The sequence below is a fragment of the Tachypleus tridentatus genome, chromosome 4 (genome assembly GCF_004210375.1).
Source record: "Tachypleus tridentatus isolate NWPU-2018 chromosome 4, ASM421037v1, whole genome shotgun sequence".
NCBI classification, from domain to species: domain Eukaryota; kingdom Metazoa; phylum Arthropoda; class Merostomata; order Xiphosura; family Limulidae; genus Tachypleus; species Tachypleus tridentatus.
The window spans coordinates 68,852,838-68,875,498 of NC_134828.1; the positions used below are offsets into that span (position 1 = coordinate 68,852,838).

General features: G+C 29.6%; 1 protein-coding gene across 8 annotated transcripts in view; it reads right to left on the reverse strand.

The window, feature by feature from the left end:
* LOC143249375 (SWI/SNF-related matrix-associated actin-dependent regulator of chromatin subfamily A member 2-like) overlaps positions 1–22,661 on the reverse strand; it is a 93,368-nt gene that overhangs the window by 44,618 nt on the left and 26,089 nt on the right. For all 8 annotated transcript variants that reach the window (XM_076499129.1, XM_076499127.1, XM_076499128.1 and 5 more), the window contains exons 9-16: positions 21,217–21,387; positions 18,895–18,954; positions 13,098–13,228; positions 11,871–11,937; positions 8,754–8,839; positions 7,562–7,700; positions 5,118–5,281; positions 3,227–3,404 (exon numbers count right to left, since the gene is read on the reverse strand). In XM_076499129.1, the coding sequence (XP_076355244.1) occupies positions 3,227–3,404; positions 5,118–5,281; positions 7,562–7,700; positions 8,754–8,839; positions 11,871–11,937; positions 13,098–13,228; positions 18,895–18,954; positions 21,217–21,387 (996 nt within the window). The remainder of the gene's footprint in view (positions 1–3,226; positions 3,405–5,117; positions 5,282–7,561; positions 7,701–8,753; positions 8,840–11,870; positions 11,938–13,097; positions 13,229–18,894; positions 18,955–21,216; positions 21,388–22,661) is intronic.

Here is a 22,661-nt window from a genome sequence, read left to right on the forward strand (position 1 = left end):
TTAAGGTTTATCTCAGATTATTCTTAAACTAGTATTGCTAGTTGTCTTTGTCAGCTATAAAATTCCTCAGTGAATATTTCAATTTCTACTTCATTTAATAAGTAATGAAACTTGAAAGTAAAAAAAACATGAAAATCTTGGGTTTAGTAACATTAAATCAATAGGTAGGAGAACCAAGCAAAGTCTACCACATAGATCTGCTCATTTCACTTTTATAAATAAAAATACATTTTAGCTGACTTTTTAAAATTCAAAATTTTTATTAAACAGTAATAACAAACAGCCAGCAAGCTTGATATACTTTAATTATTCATACACATTGCACACAATATAATTTTAGAGCCTTCTATTTATTGTAAAGAAATTTCAAAGAATAAAGGTAATTACTTTATACCTTTTACAGAAATAAGGATGAATTAAAAAACCTCGAAACAAAGCAAATTATTAATCAGTGATGCCGAGAAACCCACTTGTTGAGAAATTTATATGCAAAAACGGCTCGTTTGGGTTGAGAAAATATTTTACATAGAAGAGCGAACAACATTTCGACCTTCTTCGGTCATCGTCAGGTTCACAAAGAAAGAAGTAACTGACTGGAAGCTGACCACATGTTTGAATATATAATTTTATTTATTTTATTATTTTAATATAGGTATAAAGGCATTCCTTTATATTGGTTTATTTTGGGTTTAAGTTGTTGTATAAGTAAGGCTTCCTTAATTTTGCATTTGTTTATGTTTGTTTCTTTATTTAGTATTTGAGTGTTTTCCATGGTTATGTTGTGTTTGTTTGACTTGCAGTGTTGAAAACATGTGAAGGTGACTTTTATGTTCTTTGAATCTGGTTTCCATTTTTCTACTTGTTTCTCCAATATAGAAGTCGTGGCAGTTATCACATTGTATTTTGTAAATAATGATGGTAAGGTGTTTGTCAGTGTAGTTTTTACATTGTATAGACCTCAGTTTTGTGCCTGGTTTTTGAATAAATTTGGTATTAACTGGAATGTCATATTTTGTTACTAATTTTTGCCAAATGTTGGTTATTTGTTTGCTGATGTCAGGAATATATGGTATACAGCAGTATATGGTTTCGTGATTTTTTGATTTGTGAGATATATTTACTTTAGATGGTTGATTTTGCTTTCTGTCTAGGTGGTGGCATATAATGTTTTCTACGGTTTGTGGAGGAAACTTATTGATGTTGATGAAGTATTGTTTTATTTTGTCTAATTCATCGTTAATTTTATCTGGTGAGCATAGTTTTATGGCTGTGTTTATTTGGTTTCTTAGTATGTTGAGTTTTTGTTTTGTTTCATGTGCTGAGTCCCAAGGAATGTATAGTCCAGTATGGGTGATTTTTTGGTGGATTTCTGTTTTGAATTGTTTGTCGGTTCTTGTAATTTTGAGGTTCAGAAATGATATTTGATTGCTTTCTTCCTGTTCACATGTGAAGTTAATGTTGGGATGTATAGAGTTAATGTGATTGAAAAATTAAGTATGTGTTCTGTAGATTTGAATCCATAACCGTGTCATCTACATATCTGTACCAGTATAGTGGTGGATGTAATGCTGTGTTAATTGCTTGTGTTTCAACTTGTGTCATAAAATATTGGCTAGAATTGGTGATACTGGGTTGCCCATGCTTAGGCCATTTGTTTGTATATAGTTTTGGTTGTTGAACATGAAGTTTGTCTTTATCGTGGTGAATTCTATGAGGGTTGCTAACTGGTTACTGGGAATTTCTATAGTTGGGTTAGGGTCTCGGATATAGAGTTCTAAGGCTATCTTGCAGGCTTCAGTGGTTGGAACTTCTGTAAAGAGGGATATAACATCGAAACTGGCCATTAAAGCTTTATGATTTAGTTGATTAAGATTAGACTTGAAATTAAAAGAGTCTTTGATGAATGAGCTGGCTGATGTTACATATTTGGAGAATGCCCATGCTATGTATTTACCAAGATTGTAATTAAATGATTCATATGTGGACATTATTGGTCGTAATGGACAATCTGGTTTATGAGGTTTGGGGATGCCGTATATTTGCGGTGTGCGTGAGTCGGTTTTACGTAGGTAGAAATAAAGTGTTTGTGAAATTGTGTTGGCTTTTTTCATTTGTAGTAGTAATTTGTTCAGTTGCATCTTATGTGTCTTTGTTGGATTTGTGTGTATTGGTTTAAATTTGTTTGTGTCTGATAGGATGTTATTCATCATTTCCGACATCAGCAAACAAATAACCAACATTTGGCAAAAATTAGTAACAAAATATGACATTCCAGTTAATACCAAATTTATTCAAAAACCAGGCACAAAACTGAGGTCTATACTATGTAAAAACTACACTGACAAACACCACACCAACATTATTTACAAAATACAATGTGATAACTGCCACAACTTCTATATTGGAGAAACAAGTAGAAAAATGGAAACCAGATTCAAAGAACATAAAAAGTCACCTTCACACGTTTTCGAACACTGCAAGTCAAACAAATACAACATAATCATAGAAAACACTCAAATACTAAATAAAGAAACAAACATAAACAAATGCAAAATTAAGGAAGCCTTACTTATACAACAACTTAAACCCAAAATAAACCAATATAAAGGAACGCCTTTATACCTATATTAAAATAATAAAATAAATAAAATTATATATTCAAACATCTAACACTGCACTCTACATTCTGGCACTCAGTTACACAACCCCTTTCAAACATGTGGTCAGCTTCCGGTCAGTTACTTCTTTCTTTGTGAACCTGACGATGACCAAAGAAGGTCGAAACGTTGTTCGCTCTTCTATGTAAAATATTTTCTCAACCCAAACGAGCCGTTTTTGCATATAAAGCAAATTATTGCTTCACATGGAAGAAGTTAAAAGACAAAGAATCTATGACAACAGATGGAAAAATTATCCTTCTTAAAACCTTTTTATGACAACAAATAAATGGGACTTTAACATCTGCCTGACAATGTAAAAACACATTCTTTCCAAGTTCTTATACACTAATTGAAGTTAAATCAGATTTTGATGTTTTACATTTGGCTATCTGAAAATAAATGAAATACAAAATAACCAAAGTATTTAAATTTCATTAAGTAATTTTTTTAAAATAATTTTATGGTACAAAAAAACATTACCACATCAGATCAAGTTGTTCTTCAGAGATGTCTTAGTGCACAAATAAAAAACAAATATTATTTGTTAATGAAATCATGATTCTTACCTTTGCTAAAATTGATTTGTCTTTGATTACATATTCATAGGTTGTGAGAAGTACATTCAATTTACTGTTTCGCATCTGTGATGCAATTTGTCTCCTGATATTAGGAGATCCTTTATAGGCTACTTTAATCACTGTAGGTGCCCATCTATCAAATTCCAACATCCAGTTTGAAAGTGTCCTAAAAAAACAAAATAGGAAACAAGAAAAAAAAGTCATCACAAGAATATTTCTGATTAACCTACAATCTTGTTAAGTGTATTTATAAAAACGTTTTATAAAATGAATGAATGTAACCTTTTCTCTAACAGTGGCTGTTTTATACTAATAAAATGAATGAATGTAACCTTTTCTCTACCAGTGGCTGTCACTGAAACACCAGGATCTTTTCTTTTCAGAGTGGAAATACTTCACAAAATTGAAAAAATATTAGATAAACTTAGTAAATAATATCTAGTTTCAGGTAAAAAAAATCATAAAAATTGATCATTTGTAACCACATTTTATGTTGGAAAATTTCTAATATTCTGTTGTGCCTGTTTGGAGAAAATGTTAAATACACTTTCTTTAATTTTAGAAACTGAAACATATTTTTATGTTAATCAGATATACCCATCAGAGAAATCAATATATGATTAGTTGATTTAATCAAGTTAATAACTCTAAAATCACAGAATCTTGCAAAATAGCTTATGCATAATTATATGTAATAGCTAGACTTTAATACAGCTTGTTGCCTATGACCTTTCTTGATTTTTTTTATTTTACAATTAATACAGCAATCAAATAAGTTGCATATCCAGGGTGAGGAAGAAAGAATGTTTTTCTTGTATATGAATCAGCATTTTATGTTTATAGGGATAGCAGCAGAGAAAAGTTAAACTGACTGAAAACATTCGTGGAAAAGATGTGTGGGAGCTTTTACATAATGAAATGTAATCAGAGATTATTTGGAATCTACTGCTCAGAGAACTGTATTACTGGCATTAAGACCTTACAGGCATACTAAACATGTAGCCAGATAACTCTTCTTAGTACTTAACCTTACTGTGTTTACAATAACATCATTACTAATGCTAACTTTAGACTATTTAGTTTTACAACTTTCAACTGTTAGGTTATTACAAGCTAACTAATGCACAAGTTTAGGACTATTATAGACAAAATAAAGTGAACATAAATCTAGATCAAATTTGATTACTTTTATGTTTGAGTACAGAAATTACTTGGAATGGATCACTACTAAACTAGCACATCAGTTGTACATAAAATAGTTATGAAAATCTCACATGTTCAACAAGAATATGTTTGCTATGATGTGATGCATACTTCACTTTAGAAAACCACCAATCAACTATATTATTAATTTATATATGCTGGTCTACAGTATTTACAAGTTTTTTTTCCAAATTGCATATCACTTAAAGTTCGTCTTAATGTTTCAAAGCAAGCATACATTTGTCCAGTAGTTCTGGATATTGAATTTAAGAAATCAGATATTTTGTTTCACCAACTTAAAATTGTTTTCAACTGATAAAAATCCATCCTAAAACAAAACTCTGCTTTCCCTGTATGCAGAAAATTCTTCTTTACTTATTTGTGCCATACTTGAAAAAAACAAGAGAACTAGCTAATAATGCAAAGATTCAGCACTATATTCTATCAGTACCATTGTATAACATCAAAAAATGTTTTTTCACAAATATCTTTATTTTAAAAACATTCACTAGTCTCATGATTTTCATGCTGTAGATCAACAAATAGTAACTTATTTTTTGCACACAATCTAATTTTTATAAGAATTTAGTTTTAATAATTCATTTATTACATACTTCAAAAAGAAAAGAAATACATGCTTACTAAATTTTAAAATACAGGGGATCTAAACACTTACGAGAGTGGTACAATAATAAGAAATGGTCCATTAACTCTCTTTTTTTCTATTAAATGAGTAATGAGAGCAATGGTTTGGATTGTTTTTCCTAAACCCATTTCATCTGCAAGTATACCATTAAGGTTGTTGTTGTACAAGGAAACCAGCCATTCCAAACCTTTGATCTGAAAAAATAAGAAATAAAATTTTACACATTACACTAAAAACTAGAAGTTTCAATCCATAAGCTACAAATTCAAGTTTCTGTAGACATTTTACTTTAATTGTTACAGAATTTAACTGTTTTGTTTATTCAGCATTTCATATAAGATTTGTAATAACCAGTCAAATAGCACAGTTCAGTGGATGAATGAGGGAGAATTATTGATGTAAATCCATAAAAACTGTCACATCAGAATAACAGCTTGTTGTCTATTACCTCTCTTTATTGACGTAAATCAGTGTGCACGTCACAATATTTTTTTAGTTACATTCAAACTTTAAATAAGCAACATTATTACCAATGTATAACCAGAAAAATGACATCAAATAATTTATAATTATTTTAAGTTTAACATAAGTTTTAAAGTACTTAATTCTAAAGAAATATTTAAACAAATTCTCAATCTTCACTTCTCTCTATCACAGGATAGTTTTAGATTTTCTTTCTTCTTCTGTATACTTTTCTAAGTTTGACTCAAAACATTCCTAAGCCATAACATAATTTTATTGCTTCCAAAATTCTTGCTTTACTATGACATAAACATGAAAGTCAAATCCACATAACATGCCCCTCCTTCCAAATCCTGTCTTTCAAACAGCACTGGTAATTTTCTCTGTGATTTACAACTGGATTATTTATAACTTTCAAAAAAAGAGAATTGTTTTATTAATTTTGTTTAACATGTTAATTTGTTTATGTATATGCCAGTTTAGAAATATTTAGCTTCAGTTTTGTTGTTTGCCTTGACCACCTAATGAAAATTTTAAAATCCACGTATAGCTTAATTAGAAAGTCACTTAAATTAGTTTCAGGACATTTTATTTGTGTGTGTTAATACTGTGCATTCTAAGCTGCATATATTAAATAAGAAATTATATTGTGGAATATCAACACTGTTACATAAACAAAAATGTATACTAACTATACTTTGTCTTGAGAACAAAAAGTGGAGAATTTTGACATAACTATATTTCTTTTTTTATGTAATCTTTTTACTGTTACAAAAATAAAGTGTAAAAAAATTTAAAATTTATTACATTAGCTATCAAAACTTAAAATGAAATAAAAACTATACTTGCAAATGCATGTACACACTGTGAGGTGATTGTGTAATTTGAAAGTGTACATTAGAAACTAGATCTATTGATATACTTAAACCTGTCCCACTGTGGTAAAGACCTTTGGCATATTCTTTGTTTCTAAATACAGTTTCACAACAATAAAACTAAACACACTCAAGATTTGAAATGTTTATTAGTTTTTGCTGCAAGAAAAAATAGTAATTGTCTGTCACAATATGTAGTAACATTTGAAAATAAAAAAGAGGGATAATTTAGATGTACTTTTCATTTCATCCTACGTGGGTGATTTCACATTTAGAGTTACAGCAGAGAAAATAATACAGTATTAGAATACAAAAAAATTAATATTCATTTTAGAAGTTCAAAAGGTTATGGTATTAAATTTAAAAACTTTAAGATGGAAACATTTTTATTTTAATCATGAAAATTAATTTATATACTTAAAATCACCTTGCACTTAAACTACTCTGGGTCTGAGTCAGACTGACTCCCTAAATTCAGAGTTAAATCTGACAATTCTTTAATAAAAAAATTTATATTTTTTATAAGTAGACTTGTGACCTTTAGTGAAAGCTTGTCAAACTGTGCAAAATTAGAACATTCAGTTATAGTATGTGTAGTTTAGTGTTACATTGTGCTTACAAAATCAGTCAAAATGACTGAGCCCACATACAAATAGTTAAGTCTATTCAACTTTGTGCTTTATTGTGCTTTGTTTTGTATTATTCATCTGAAATATTAACATAATTTTATCTTGTATTATTAATGAAAGAAAATATAACTTCTCTTACTTTTGGAATAGAAACTAGTTTTGCTATAACATAAAGATATGGAAAAGTTTAATAAAAGTTACTACACTCCAACAATATTTAACATTTTCTTTGGCATTACAGCATAACGGCCATTAAAGGTTAATTTTTATGCATGTCAAGTCTCAAAGCTGTTTTCATATCTTTTAAGCTCAAACACCACTGCTGTTAGGTTTCTATTATTACTGTTTTAGATTTAAAACCTAAAAATTATTTACCAGTCAAGAAAATTCATATTAATATGTAATTTGCCACATTATTAACTATATTACCTTTAGGTGATCTATAAATATTGCAATAAAAAAATATTTCCTAATCATACAAAAAACGGTAAGTAAATAATTAAACAACCTGGTATTCTTTAAGCTTTCCATTCACCAACACAGATGACTGCTCTTTCACTTCCTCTCTAACAGCATGAGCAATATTATAATAATTCTGATAGCCTCCTGGTATATTCTTATATTCGTCATCTTCAGCTTGAGCATTGCTAGTAGATAGTGAATATCCAGATGAAGTTAATTCACAGTGCTTTATATAAAGATATTATTACATGTACAAGAAAAAAAAACTTTTGCTGTAAGGCATACATATCACTTGGTGAAAATAACTTGTTTTTAAACTATTTTCAACTGTCCTCCAAAAACAGTTTGGGTTTCCAGGGAAAATATTTAGCATTTAATGCCTGAATAAATAATCTATTTTAAATTTTACATTTCAAAAAAATAAACTTTAAATAATTTTTTTCACCCTTAAAAAAACAATAGATTACAATGAATGAACAAGTTCTAACTTACTTGAAAAACAAATATTTCAATAAATGTATTTTACAATCACTTCTGATAGAAATAATACCATAAGGCTTGTTACTCGTAAATGAATTAACTATTTCCAAAATATGGTGACTTTTTTGAACAAAATGTAAAAGCTTAAGTTTTAATTCTTTGCTGAAATAGTGCTTATGTATTACAGAATTATGAAGTATTAAAAAATTGCTTCTGTAGATTAAAATACTTTAATGTTTATTAAAAATGTGTTCAGAATAATTTTTTAAGTAAATGCCAGTGTATAAATACTTCCACTTCATATGGTCCACACACACTTTCTTAACCATTTTAAAACAAGTACATATCATTTGAAATACAACACATACTTCAATCACTGTTTTTCACCCAATGTCTTTGACAATGACATTCATAAAACAAGTAGGACTTGTATACTAGTTTGAAAAAAGTTATTTGTGTTATTCAGAATCCACACAAATACTTAAAACATATTTAGACTGTAGACAAAAAATGCTCTTGTGATACACAAAAATTGTGGTAAGATTATTCATGAGATTACTGGGTAAAAATACTCATTATTTAGTTTTAACTGAATTCATGCAACCTATAGAAAACTGTCATAAAATTGAAGAAATACCAATAGACTACTAAGCACTTTAAATTTAACCATGCAAAGCTTTATTTTAAGCAAAAAAAACTAACTACAGTATTTTAAGTGGAAAAAGATCAGATTATCAAATAAAATGATTATGACTTACTGAATAATGTCCTTTGCCTTTTCATTTTCTTTTATTTCATTTAGACCAGACTGCAATTCCTTTGTTTCTTGAGGCTGCTCATCTTCCTTAAAATATATTTAAATGAATTAGTACCTCCTCTTAAAGATCAAGTTGTAGTGAACAATTTTTACAGTACTATAACATAAACATCTTTGGTACAAAGATGATTTAATTACAAATAGTTCAAGATGCAAATATTCTTGTCCTATTAATTTTTGGATGTCCAGGCTATAAAGGAAACCTACTGCTAACTTATTATATAATCTTTCCAACAATAACATAAGGCAATCCTCAACCACTGCAGTACTTGAAATTTTTTATACAGGATTATAGTAATCAAATCTACAAGACCTTTTTTCCTTTTCATTATCTATATTTTTATGTACAAGCAAGAATAAACTTGGGTCTTTCATATAACCAATTCCATTTTATTACTCATCAGGAACTCTACCAATGTGCCTTCAAACTGAAATTTTTTCAGGTGCAGCTAAATTAAATTAATCTATGAGGCCTTGGGCATGGTCAAGTACATCAATTAAAACAGTGTGATCTCCTGAGTCCAAGACTGTAATTAGATCTGAAACTGGTCAAAAGATGACAAGAGCTACAAATTAAAAGTTTGTAGTTGGAAAGAAAGCAAGAAAACTCAGAGACATTCTTAAAGGTGCTGTGCAACATCTAAAAATACAGATTTTAAAGTTTTCTTAGTTTACAACAAAAAAAGTAACTTCTATGGGGGAAAAGACGTAATGAGTTTGTGTTAAGTTGATTCAGAAACTGAGAACTAAGAACATTAGTGACTTTTTAGTAATTCAGATGCTATTTCGCTTTAGTGTGCATACTGAATTCTATGAAAGTATGTAAATCTAAACGTAATTTAAGTGGAAGAAGAGCTGGGTGTTTTGGGAAGTGTATTTGAAAATAAACACCTACCTTAATTCATCGTAAAAAAAATTCAAGTTGTTTGCTTACATGTTGAACAGACGAGCAAGATGCTCTAACTAAATATTTTTTATACTCCAATCATCAAATAATATCTCACAATTTGTTACTCATTTGGAAGTGTTAAAAAAATTATTACGCTCCGCGTTTTTTGAACAAGTTTCATATATATTCTTTGCTGCTGATTAACTTAAGCACTTTTCTGAATTATAAGAATGTTAAACAGATTCTTGAATGAATTTTGCTGGTAGTTTGCAAACTGCTTCTCTTCTCCAAATTTTATAACTGAAATAAAGTTCTGATGTTATAGGTTAACCCTATAATTTAGATACCATTCTTAAAACCCTTTTCTTGCATATTACTGTGTTACATTCAAAATTTAATTAAACCACTCTACTATCAATGTATATTGACAAAATTATTTTTATCAAGTATTTTATAATTTAAAGTTTTATATTACCTAAGTTTTTATTCCTTTAGATCAAAAGAAACCTATAAAACAATAATTAAATATTTGAGTTTGTTGTCACCTGATGATGTAGAATTAATATACAAGAAAATAAATTGTGTTCTTGAAGGTGTTCAAAGTACACTTATATAACTTGTTTATGATCAGCTCAAGTAAAACTTACAGAACTTGTTTTGGATGAAAATACTGTAAAAATTCTTAAGCACATGATAAGCAGAAGTTGTGTTACTAAACAACAGTTTTAATCCAAATGGCATGCTTAAAACCAAGAAAAAGCAAATTTCCTATTGGAACGTCACTAAATTCACACTAAATGTAGACATGAGTATATATACATGTTTATATGATAAAATAAAGCTCAGTCCATTTTCTTGCCTTATACACAATAGTTTGATACAATGATACACAGTTAAATTGCATTTAGGTTTTACTTTTACATTTCATTTAATTGTTTTTCTTGCATTTTAAAATTAACATGTGAAAGGTTTAATGAATTTTTAACTTTATTCTATGCTTTGCTTTGATCAACAGGCATTCATAAGGTCAGCAAGTGCAACCACCATTTTGTCGGGAGCTAAACTATCTCTTCCACTGTTAAGATTACACTGCCTGCAGGCATCTTCTGATGCACGTCAACAAAAACTATAAGAGCAAACGTTAAGGCAAGAAATTATGCATAAGAAGATATTTTAAGATTATTTAATGGAGAGATAAAATATATGAATATATTTCCATTTCTTAATTTTTAACAACTCATTGCACTGTACATTGATGATAACAGCTAGAGTTGGTGAAGTTGTAGAGAAAATTAAATATAAACATTTAGCTATAGAAAACTTTTAATATTTGTTTAGGATGTTCTAGCAAATATGAAAGTGAAATGTGAAAATTGTAAGATAGTATTTTTTATGTTTGGCATGAAAATTATCTCAGACAATTTACTCAGAGAACACAAATAAAAATATTAAATAATTGTTTGGTAAAAATACAGGAAAGATATTTAACAAGTTATGTAATATGCTTAAGTCTGAAGTATGTTGTCATTACTGGGTTAAATCTAACGTATGATTATTACTAGTAATGAGTATCAAAAATGAGAAACTAACAGAAAGTGATGCCTTGTTATAGTAACTTTGGCTATTCATATTAACATATAAAACTGTTCTTCTCAAAAAGTACCACTATAATGTACATTTTTCAATAAACACTGTTTGTTTTTGAGCTATTTTAAGATGTCTGCCAGATCATCAAAACCCAATTTTGAGTATCATAATCTCTCAATCTTAATGACTAAGCCACTGAGAACCCTGAAATGTGAAAATGGATACACATAAGGTGTTAAAATTACCTACTTCTTGTGTCAAATAAAATCTAGCATTTTATGCGTTTGATATTTTCCAAAAAACAACCAAAAAAACAAAAGCTTTGTGCTTATGATTTCTTTAACAGTTGTGTCTGATCTTACCAATTTTTTCCACTCTAATCTTTTTTTTTTAATATTAAAATGTGATGTTTATTCCTCTCCATCTAGTTTCTATACATACATAATGATATATAGCATACCAATAATAGAATTGGCATTCATTAAAAATATGTGGATTTTTTTTTATTATTCCCAGGATACATTCAATCATGTAATATATAATTTACTAATTCTCTACACACACAAAGAAAAAATAAAATACCTCAGAAGAATCTTCTCCATCACTGCTGCCTTCTTCATCACTGGTTTCTCTTGGAGCAACTTCAAAACTAAACCAAAAAAATGTGAAAAAAAGAAATACTGCAGAACTTTCTAAGTTGGAAATAAGAAATGCTACATACACCACAATACAAAAATGATTCAATACATATTGTGATACACTGATTTTTTTTTTTTTTGAAAAAGGAAACATAGGTCAAAAACTACTTGCATCTAAAGAGAACTCTATGAGTTAATCGTTTTAGAAATTTTAGTAAAGTACAACTGTACTTTTAACTTCAGGATGCCTAAATGGTAATCTGAATTTAGAAGTATGCCAAGTACAAAGTTGTCTAAACAAACGAATAGAATTTATCACTTATCTGTTTAAAATCTGGAATACTTTCAATCTTAAGATTTATCTTTATTATGAAACAATATTCTTTGATATCATTAAAGTAAAATAAATGATAACTGTGGAATATTTTTTATTATGTATATTCATATCATCCCTTCGTGCTTTGCGTCTCCATATTACTAGGTACAGAGAAACATCATGTTTGGAATGTTTATCAATAAATAATGTCACTACAAATATAAGTTTATAACTCATTTGTCAATAAGATTAGTTAGTATTAAACGTACTATGTTTTTATTCATTGTGAAAATAATAGACAGTCAAAATTATAAATAGCAGTGTGTTACATTATTTGTATACAATGTAAAAACACAATCACAGATCAAAATATTATATTATTGTATTCCCGAGGCATTTGACTATGCTTGAGGAATTTCATCTTTATTTAGTTGGCTTTCCTAAATGAGAATGCATGATCCATCCATATTCCTTTACTTATGACCAATGAAAGTGAACATATTGCATGGAATTAAATGAAAAATAAAATTCATGAGGAAATACAACTTTACATGAGAAAACACAATCTTACCAACTGCTTTTCCTCAAGTGTAATTTTATTTTATTATTTCTATCCCTGACACTATAAATTTCTCTTTTTATCATCGTAACAAATGTAATACAAGAAATGACAAAAACACATGATAATGACAAGTAAACAGACATCTCTGAAATCCTAGATGTTAAGGAGTATTATGATAGTTACTAATATTGTACATGGGTTAATTTATATGTACAAGTTATTAAACAGGAGCTAAGTCCGAGTAATGAATGGAAATATCCCTTAATCATAGTAATATCTTTAGTCAGACCTACCCAGGGTTCATTTCCAACCAGGCTTCAAGCTGACCAGCCATTGGTGCATCATCACCTTTTAACATCTTTCCAGAAGAAGTCTCTATAACATTAACTCGAAGATCACTCTGTTGGGAACTCTCATCTAGAAGCTAAAAACAAATTAAAAATACACATAAAACTACCTTCCAATTAACTGGCTTAATTAAAGCATCTGTCTTAGAAATATGATACCTGTTTCCAATGGAAATAAACAATGCAATTTCAAAGGTTATAATATATATCCAAGTGTTAAGACCAAGACATCAGGTAAACGTCTGTGTATCAAGATGTTCAACCTCTGAGAATACATTTTTTCCCTTAACCTCAAATGCAAAATCTATTTAAAAATTTAAACATGTAATGTCACATAAATTTGTATGTATATCTGTACTGAAAATTTACACTTTAATAAAAAAACATTTGTTTCTGTAAGGTTAAATGCATTCATTTTCAATATCATAAAATGTAATAAGCATAAAAGTATCATTATAAATTACTGTTAAAAAAGTGAAACAGAGAAAGTACAGAAATATCATCTCCTTTTGTGCAAAATGGTGTGATGCACAATCCCATACAAAAAAACAATTATATGATACAAGTTTGTAACCTCAATGATCAAACATTAGATAAACATCACAAAGACAAGAAGCACAATAAGTTAAGTCATGAGAATAACTATTATTACAGATGGTATGTCATACAAACAGGTACTGAAGTGCACATAACTAATCCCAAACCAAAGTAACACATTAAATATAATGCTTCTTTTCTTGGATTTCAAAGATAATCATAATTTTAATATTTATTTTATTTTATTTTTATTGGAGATACTTTTTGCACAAAAAATGTGAAGTTCATTATGGCCTAATTACACATTTTAATATGATTACAGTAAAAATTTATTTACCAATGTTTGAAATACTAATTTTATTGTTCACAACTATCAAAACTACAGCAATCTAATTTTTTCTTAACAAAAATAATTAATTAAAAGAATTAGAGGTTGACCTGGGTCTCATATATTCAAGCTCTGACAAGACACAACTACATTAATTATACAATTTCAATGACACATCTGAATTAAATTTGTAGAAAATTTTTTTCTCAGGTGGCTAACTACATGATCTGATATGCATATATTTACAATTATCAGGCATGCCAATGACATTTATGAAAAAAAGAGGAAAAGGTATATAGCCTGGTGTCAGAGGCGCCACAGTGAGGTGCAGCCGTGCCTGACTAGGGGGGTCCGGGGGCAAATTTTAAAAAATGGATGCAATTTGGTGTGATTTGGTGCAATCTGGGACATAATTTCTTTATGTTTTTTGACATTGCAATGTTGGAAAAGTACACAATATATATCATATAAAATAACAAAAGGAAATTAAAAGACTAAATCAAACTAATAAAAACTATAACTTTCATTTACAGTTTTTAGCAGATTGATTTATTCTTTTAATTTGCATTCATTTTTTAGAAGATATATCAAAATATCTAAAATTAACAAATAAAATAAAAAGTAAATAAATGAAATTTAAGATTGTTTATTTGCTATTTATTCGGTTTAATTTTTTTCTAAATCAAAATATATTAGTAATATGAGTTAATAAAGTCAAAATAACTCAGTAAATATTTCAAATACAAATCATTTCATTATTATCCTTTTTGTCACCAATAACATCATCATCATCAACTACTGGTATGCTGCCAATTAAATGTTTTACGGTCATTGCCAATAACTACTTCTCTGCTGCATATATTCCATACAATTTTCAAATCACATAAAATTACTCTTTTGACTAATCATGACTACCTACAGTTCAAATTGTTCATCTATGCAATCTTGTCATTATACTACTGGTACCTTAATGTCAGTGAATTTTCCATTCTTTTACAAATTGACAATACAAACTAAAACAACATATGAAGGAAAGCTATGACATTGCTTAAAAATTCAACTACTGATATGGTTCAATATTAAACTACTGATATCAGTGATATGCCTCAGAAATTAAATTTTGTACAGTCACTGACATCAACAACTACTGCTCTACTGCATGTATTCCATTAAAATTTCAAATTGCTTAAAATTACTCTACATGACTACCTACAGTAAAACTTGTTCATCTATACAATCTTGTCAGTAAATTACTGGTACCTCAATATCAGTATATTTTTCATTCTTTCACAATACAAACTGAAACAGCAAATCAAGGAAAGCTTTGACATTGCTTCAAAATAAAATTAATGATATGCTTTAAAATAAACCACTGGCACTGTATGCTGCAGATAATAATAAAATGTTTTTCAGTCACTGATATCAACTTCTGCTCTGCTGCATAAATTACAGTCAAATTTCAAATCACTTAATTTCCTTTAATCAATCTTGGCTACTTTCCTCTTTTTCGAGACAAGGGTTTCCAGTGCTCTCTTCCAAGCTTTTTTCTCTCCTTCTCTGAATGGGCAGCTCTCTATGCCTCTGCAGCTTTCTGGACTTTTTCTTTAGCCAAGGTGGCTGGGCCAGATTTCACAGAACCATAGACCTCAAGCCTTTCTGCCCTTTTCTTCTGATTCTCCCTCAGCTTTGAGGTATACTTTGAAGCTGCTGATCTAATGTCCTTACACATTCTCTTGTCTACAGGATCAAAATGAACATCTTTCCTTTTAAACATTTCAATCGCTGTTGTTTCTTTGGAGCGTAGAGAATATTTTATCGTCTGGTATGCACACGATACCAGACCACGAGATGAAATGAGACTGCCTCCAAGATGGCGGTCAGATTTTTTTTTTCTGCAATAAACATTGAAAAAATACGATTTCTCCTCAAAAACCACCTACCCGGCCCCCAAATCGCTCATATTTTCTCCTCGAATTTACACAAATCTCGTGGGTGATTGTTGGCCGTTTGAAAACCGTGGAAATCTGCGTTTCAGCGGAAAAATGGCACGCATGAATTATAGCCTCCCATCACCACACTTTTATTTGGCACTACAGACTCTGAAACTCAATAAATTACCAAAAAAGCATTTGTTAACCCACTGACTGTGGCTGCTCTAAAAGTGTGCAAAATGTTTGCAAAACATACACTGGATTTGGCACACTTGCATTCAACAGCTGGAGACGGACCATACCTTATACAGAGAATTAACAGTCAATGGGGTTTTATGGTATATATTCATCTCAGCCAATGATGCAAATTATACAACAATGTTATAAAATTTAAATAAGTTAATCAATGAACAGCTGCAGTAACACTGCCCATTCCATTTTTAGAGCTGCTTAGAGGTAAATCATATGCTGATAAGAATTTTCCCTGGCACTCCTCAGATGTTCAAGTGGTTTCAAATTTGGTAAGTATGATGGCTAGTATACTTGTTCAAAATCATCTTTAAAACAGTTGTAAACCAGACTAGTTCAGCAGAAGCATACTTTTGAACTATCAGAAAGCTATGATAATCTGCACCTACATATGGAAATATTAGTAGTCATAAATTTTATCCACATATCATATGGTACTTGATGTAGCATATGAAGATCAATTTGGCTAGCAATAATGATCCCTATCCTTACCAATATGTCACTATTACTGATGCTTATCAAGAACAGTATACCATCATTGTTACATGCATGTTGTTATATTATGAAACTGTTTGATGCCAAGTAAATCCTGAAATGCCTCTGACAGATGCAGGCATGTTACAGGATTGAGGTGAAGAAAAGGAAGCAGGAGATGGGAAGGGGAAGAAAATTACATGATGAAATTTTCTGAAAGAACCCTTAGTATCATAGATTATCAATGAAGAGAAAAGATTGAGGTAGAAACACCAACAGTCCAGCTTCCACAGGACTCAAACCCTCAGGATAGTCACTTTGTACCAGTGGCAGCATATGTTACTCCATCAAGGAAATCAATAAAAAGAAATACCTAGAACTGAACAAACAGAGAAAGGTTAGAAAAAATAGGTGGCATATGAGGTTCCAACAGAGACATACTGGTTACAAAAGTTATAAGAGTAGAGTACTATTGGGTTGATATCACTTGTGGCTCCATTATTATCATAAAAAAAGAAAGACACAAGACCCTGAGATATACAAGAGAGTACAATGACCTAATTCAAAACTGAATCCAAACCCAGATAGTACCAACAACAAATAAACAATGTAAGGAAGGTTAGAGTTCAGGGCAAAGTACAGGCTAAAGTAGAAGAGAGAAAGTGAATGGTATCAACAAAAATCCCTCAGGACATCTGTAGGAATTCTCTGAGAGTCATTGTAAGAAAGAAGATACCAGAGAAGGATATGTGTAAGAATTTGGTCTCTCCCCCCCAAAAAAAAAAAATTATCAAAAACATATATTCCACCTGTTGATAAGAGAGCATGAACTGATCACAAGTCCTTGGGGAGAAAAGAGGGGTATGACAAGCATATCTAGTTATGGAAATGAGATGTTAACAGAACAGCAATAACCTGAATATTCAGGGAAGGAGGAAAAACAAAAGATGAAAAATAAATCATGTAAAATGCAGGACAAAGTGAAAAAGAAACTGGTGACAGGAATAAAATAACACAAACCTGAGACAGAAATTCCAAGGTTGGAAATGTGAACAACTGGCAAACTCTAGAGGAAGAAAGATATAAACAAAGTCCTCGATCAACCAGCAGAGGCTCAGCAGTTTCAGTAAGAGCCATGGTAAAGTGCAGTGAGAAAATAAGACCCTGTATCATTCAGCCTCCCAAAATATGATGGCAGATAAATCCAATGTTAGGTCTACCATACTTGAGGCCAATGAAAAATGCTAGTCACTATTATAACTCAGAATGAAGAGATGAACTTCAGAATGCACTGCACAAAAAAGTTTCACAAAACTCCAGTGCAGAAATAAAGTGATGTAAATTAAATGATAAATATGAAAAAGAATCTGGTTAAACAAATAAAAAAAGTTGAAAATGAACCATTGTGTGAGGAAAACAAAGTCAAACAGAGAAATAAATAAATAAGAAAGCATGTCTGAACTCAAACACTGCCAAATAAGAATTAAAGGTTTGGTAGACGAATGTAGGAGACGTCACATACATCACATCACAAGAGCATGCTATGCTACAGTGGTTGATGGATGATACAATGTGATTTCCATAAGAGAAATGTTGGAACATACTAAATCTAACAAAGATAGAGTGCAGGGATTGTGACATATATAAAAAATTTCAAGTATAAAAGGCAGCACTGAATGAGTATAGACATCTTTTAAAAGGAGGTAATTACCATATCAGAAAGAAAAGACGTCCACACTTAATCACTCTGCAATGATCTCTTGCATTTGACCAGCTTCAGAATAATTCATTTTTCTCCAAATCATGGAAAATATCACATCTGATACAGTTTTGACACGTTTCACTATTGATTTTGATCTCTTACAGACACATACACACCATTGTTTTTCAAATTAATTGTGAGAAAAATGTTTCTTTCACTTTTATGTGTCACTGAAATGTACACATCAAAGACTGATTTTCTGTAAAAATGAGTGTGTGTGTGTTTTCTTAGAGCAAAGCCACATCAGGCTATCTACTGAGTTTACAGACTGTAAAAATGAACTCAGACATGATACGTTTCATAATAATAAATATGTTTTGTCATAACTACAGTACAAAAATTTTGGTTATCCCTTAAATGTTTTGATAAATGAATATTGTGAGACATTAAAAATATATGAGGATACACTTTGGACAAAAGCATAACAAATTTCTGTTTGCAAGTAAATAAATAAATAAATACCCCTTCATGAAGTGACTCATTTCCCTCTCCATTTTGTCCTTCCTGTTGGTTTCTCTTTTTCTACAATCAAAAATAAATAACATATTTCAAAAAGAATGGAATTTAAAATAAACTTTAAAGCACACTTTAGATGTAACAAATATCACCTTTAATCCCATCACTAACATTTATCAACAAATAATCATAAACATCTTCACAAGTTAGCCTTTATAACAATCTTAATATAAAACTACCCATTAAAGGCTAGTATACTAAAATTGTGATAATATAAACAAAGACAAATATTATTATTACTTTTTAGTTTGTGTTAATATACAAAAAAAGTGTTGCTAAAACATAATTTCAATCAATAATATGGCTCATCCCCCTAAAAAAATCTTCATAAAAAATAATAATACACTTCCATAACACAATTGGGAATGAAAAGCAATGCAACATAAACACAACTTGACTTACAACTAACCCTACAATATAATTTTCACTTTGAGGCATGCATAATTTTGAGAATTAACAACATAAAACAGTTTAGGTACTTATTATTTCCTATATGCTTATTACGTGATGACAGTAGATCATTCAATACTTTATTTCAGAATATGAGAAAACTCTTTTACTGTTTATTATTATTATTAGTAGAGTAGCTTGTTTTTAATCAAGAATGTTATGGGTATAATTTAAATGTTATGACAGTAGAAATTAATAAGCTATCAAGCATTAATTATTTTACAAATAGGTACTACTTCACAATTTTTCATACAACTTGTGATTGTTATGACAAATGTACATCAAAACCTGTTGTATAAGTTATGACAAATGTACATCAACACCTGGCATAAATACAATTTATATAAAAATACATTATAAACTTGTAAAGAAATAAATAAAATAAGAATATAAACACTGTGCACAACTTTTAGATAGCATTACTAAAATTTGAAAATGCTGCATGAACAAAGTGATTTTTATGTTAAGATGATATATATTTTTTTCCATCTGAAAAGTTTCAAACCTCATAAACAAATGTCAAATATTTTATAACTTCTGTTATTTTCTCTATCTTAACTCTACATGCCTTCGGTCAATTAAAAACACAAAATAAACCTAAATTACTCTTTCTTTTATTTCTAGAATTACTACACATTTTAACAAAGAACTATGGCTATTTATCCAAAATAGTTTTAAACTTGTAACAGTATACATCTGTTTCTTAATAAATTTTGTTTTATTGACCTTTGAATCATGTCAAACTAACAATTTTGTCACAGGGGTTGCAAATCACTTTGCAAACACATAGCTCACACTAGCACATCAAGTTATGTATTACTTACCTTGGACTTCTTGTTATTTTTTTTTATTGTTGTTGACAACTGATGAAATTTAAGACTAGTTTTTTTTAATAGTAATAGTATTACTACACTAAATACTTTTACTGAATTGAAAAATGAACTTAAAAACACAGAATAACAACATGCACAGGGCAAACAATATCCTACAACTATCATAATTATTTTGGCTTTATAACTATGTGATAAGAACATTTAAAAACTCAGCTAAGCTTGTCGATGTGACTCCCATGAGAATAAAGTTTTGAGCTGGAAAGGAAATAGAAAATTCTCTGCATGGACAACAATGTAATAAGATATGGCATTTCATAAACTAGAACTTTGATTTTTTTAGTATAAATTATCAGAGGGAATTACTGCAATTTCTGAATGATGGAATTTAACAGGAGAGCATGGCAGGTAAGTATGAATTTCTAGTTTATGGCTTTATACACAAATAAGACTGAAGGCTATAAACATTAGGCTTTGCCTGATTAATATGCACATTATAATGAGTAACATATGTTAAATTCAATACTTCTCAGATTTGTTTATAAATTAGAGATGATGGAAGACCTAGAAAACATGTCACAATTCTCACAGACTGAGAACTGTTTAATGTGTTTCCTTATAAAATTCAGAACTTAAAACTTACATACTATTAAAATTTGACTTAATAACCATGTTTTGATGCAAATTGTTTTTCACATACAATGATTATAAAGTAGTTTAATTAAATTGTGTATGTAAGTCTCAAAACCTGTGGCATGTGCACTTTGATCTGTCCATGGCAAGTGTGTTAATAATGAATGTCTTACAATTTGTTTTACAATGCTATACATTGTTTTCAAGCTGCTATCCACAAATACAAAATATGAAAGATTTAAAACACTAAATGGAGCACAGTTCTAGAAGATTTAATACACTATAATTTATTTATATTTAAAAAAATTCTGTATCTCAATTACAAAAGTAAAATAAAAAAAAAAATCATGCACACCTTTTTCTTCCGTTTTCGTTTCTCTTTTAGCTTTCGTTTTTGTTCAGCTTTATGTTGCTTCACCATGTCTGTCAAATTGTGAATATACTCATCAGTCTGAGAAAGTAAGAATGCCAGTCGTTTGTCCTTCTTTTGATCAATTAATTTACGATAGCCTTCTTCATCTTCAGCCTGGAAAACAAAATTACTAATTATTAGCTTCCCTGTAATCATAAGGGATCAAAGGTTGATAATGAAACAGAACTGCTTAAAGTTTTTTAGACTTGATTTTATGTTCATGAAAAGCCTTTCAAGGGCTAACTGTACTATCCATCCTTAATTTTGATATAGCAGACTAGATAGTAGGAAGCTAGTAAACAGCACTACTACCAATTCTTGGGGTAACTGACTGAATAGTGGGACTGGATGGATTACCACTTTTATAATACACTTATAGACCCAAAGTGCAGGGCTCAGTGTATTTTTTTACAATACAACTGACCCACAGATTCACATTCCCTTACACTAGTCACTCGGCAATGTTCAGCTTGCACTTAAAATTAGGTAAAACAAAGATTAAAATGAAAGAATCATAACAGTAGTCAAAATATAGCTTCCAAGATTTATTTCAAAGGAAATGTTGAATTAACACTCATTAATAACAATAAAATTTTACTGTAATAAACTATTATAGGAGTATATAATGTGTCAAAACTATCTGTAAGAAAATAAAAGCATAATAAATACACTGTGTACACATCAACACACTAACCTCCTCTCATTGGTTATGTATATTTATGTATTACAAGCACATAGAAAAAAATGACTAAAACTTCAGAAAGTTTTCAGTGGTTTTTAACACATATTTCTAAAATTCATTAAATAAAAAACAACCAACTTTTTCACTAAAATTTATATATTTTTTTATGTAGACATAAGGTAGCATGCAAATTTACTAAAACATCGGAACAATTTTTATACTGTGAGGCTTTGAAAACAAGTCATTGATTTACTATAGAACTTGATCTGCAAATTAATCTTGCAACAAATTATTATAAAATTAGCACATAAATTATGTTTTTAAATATATTTAATAATATTTAGTGTGGTCACATTTGGCATCATTAACAGATTGACATCTTTGAGAAATTGTGTCCAACTTTTAATAGCATCTTTTCTTTTTTGCTGGCAATCTCCTTTATTTGCTAAATAAACTTGAAATTTTCTCTAAACATGTTTATGGATCATTATTTTCAGGAAAAATGAAATTATGGTTGAGCAACTTCTTTCCAGAAGATGAAGCATGATGGATTAACCATTCTGTGGCATTTACGTTGATCCATAATTCCAACAACTTTGAGAATATGGTCAGTACCAGTTCAAAATATTGCAACCTAAACTATTATAAAGCCTCCTGCAAGCTTGAATGTTTGCACAAAGCACTCATTTCACAACCTCTCATTGAC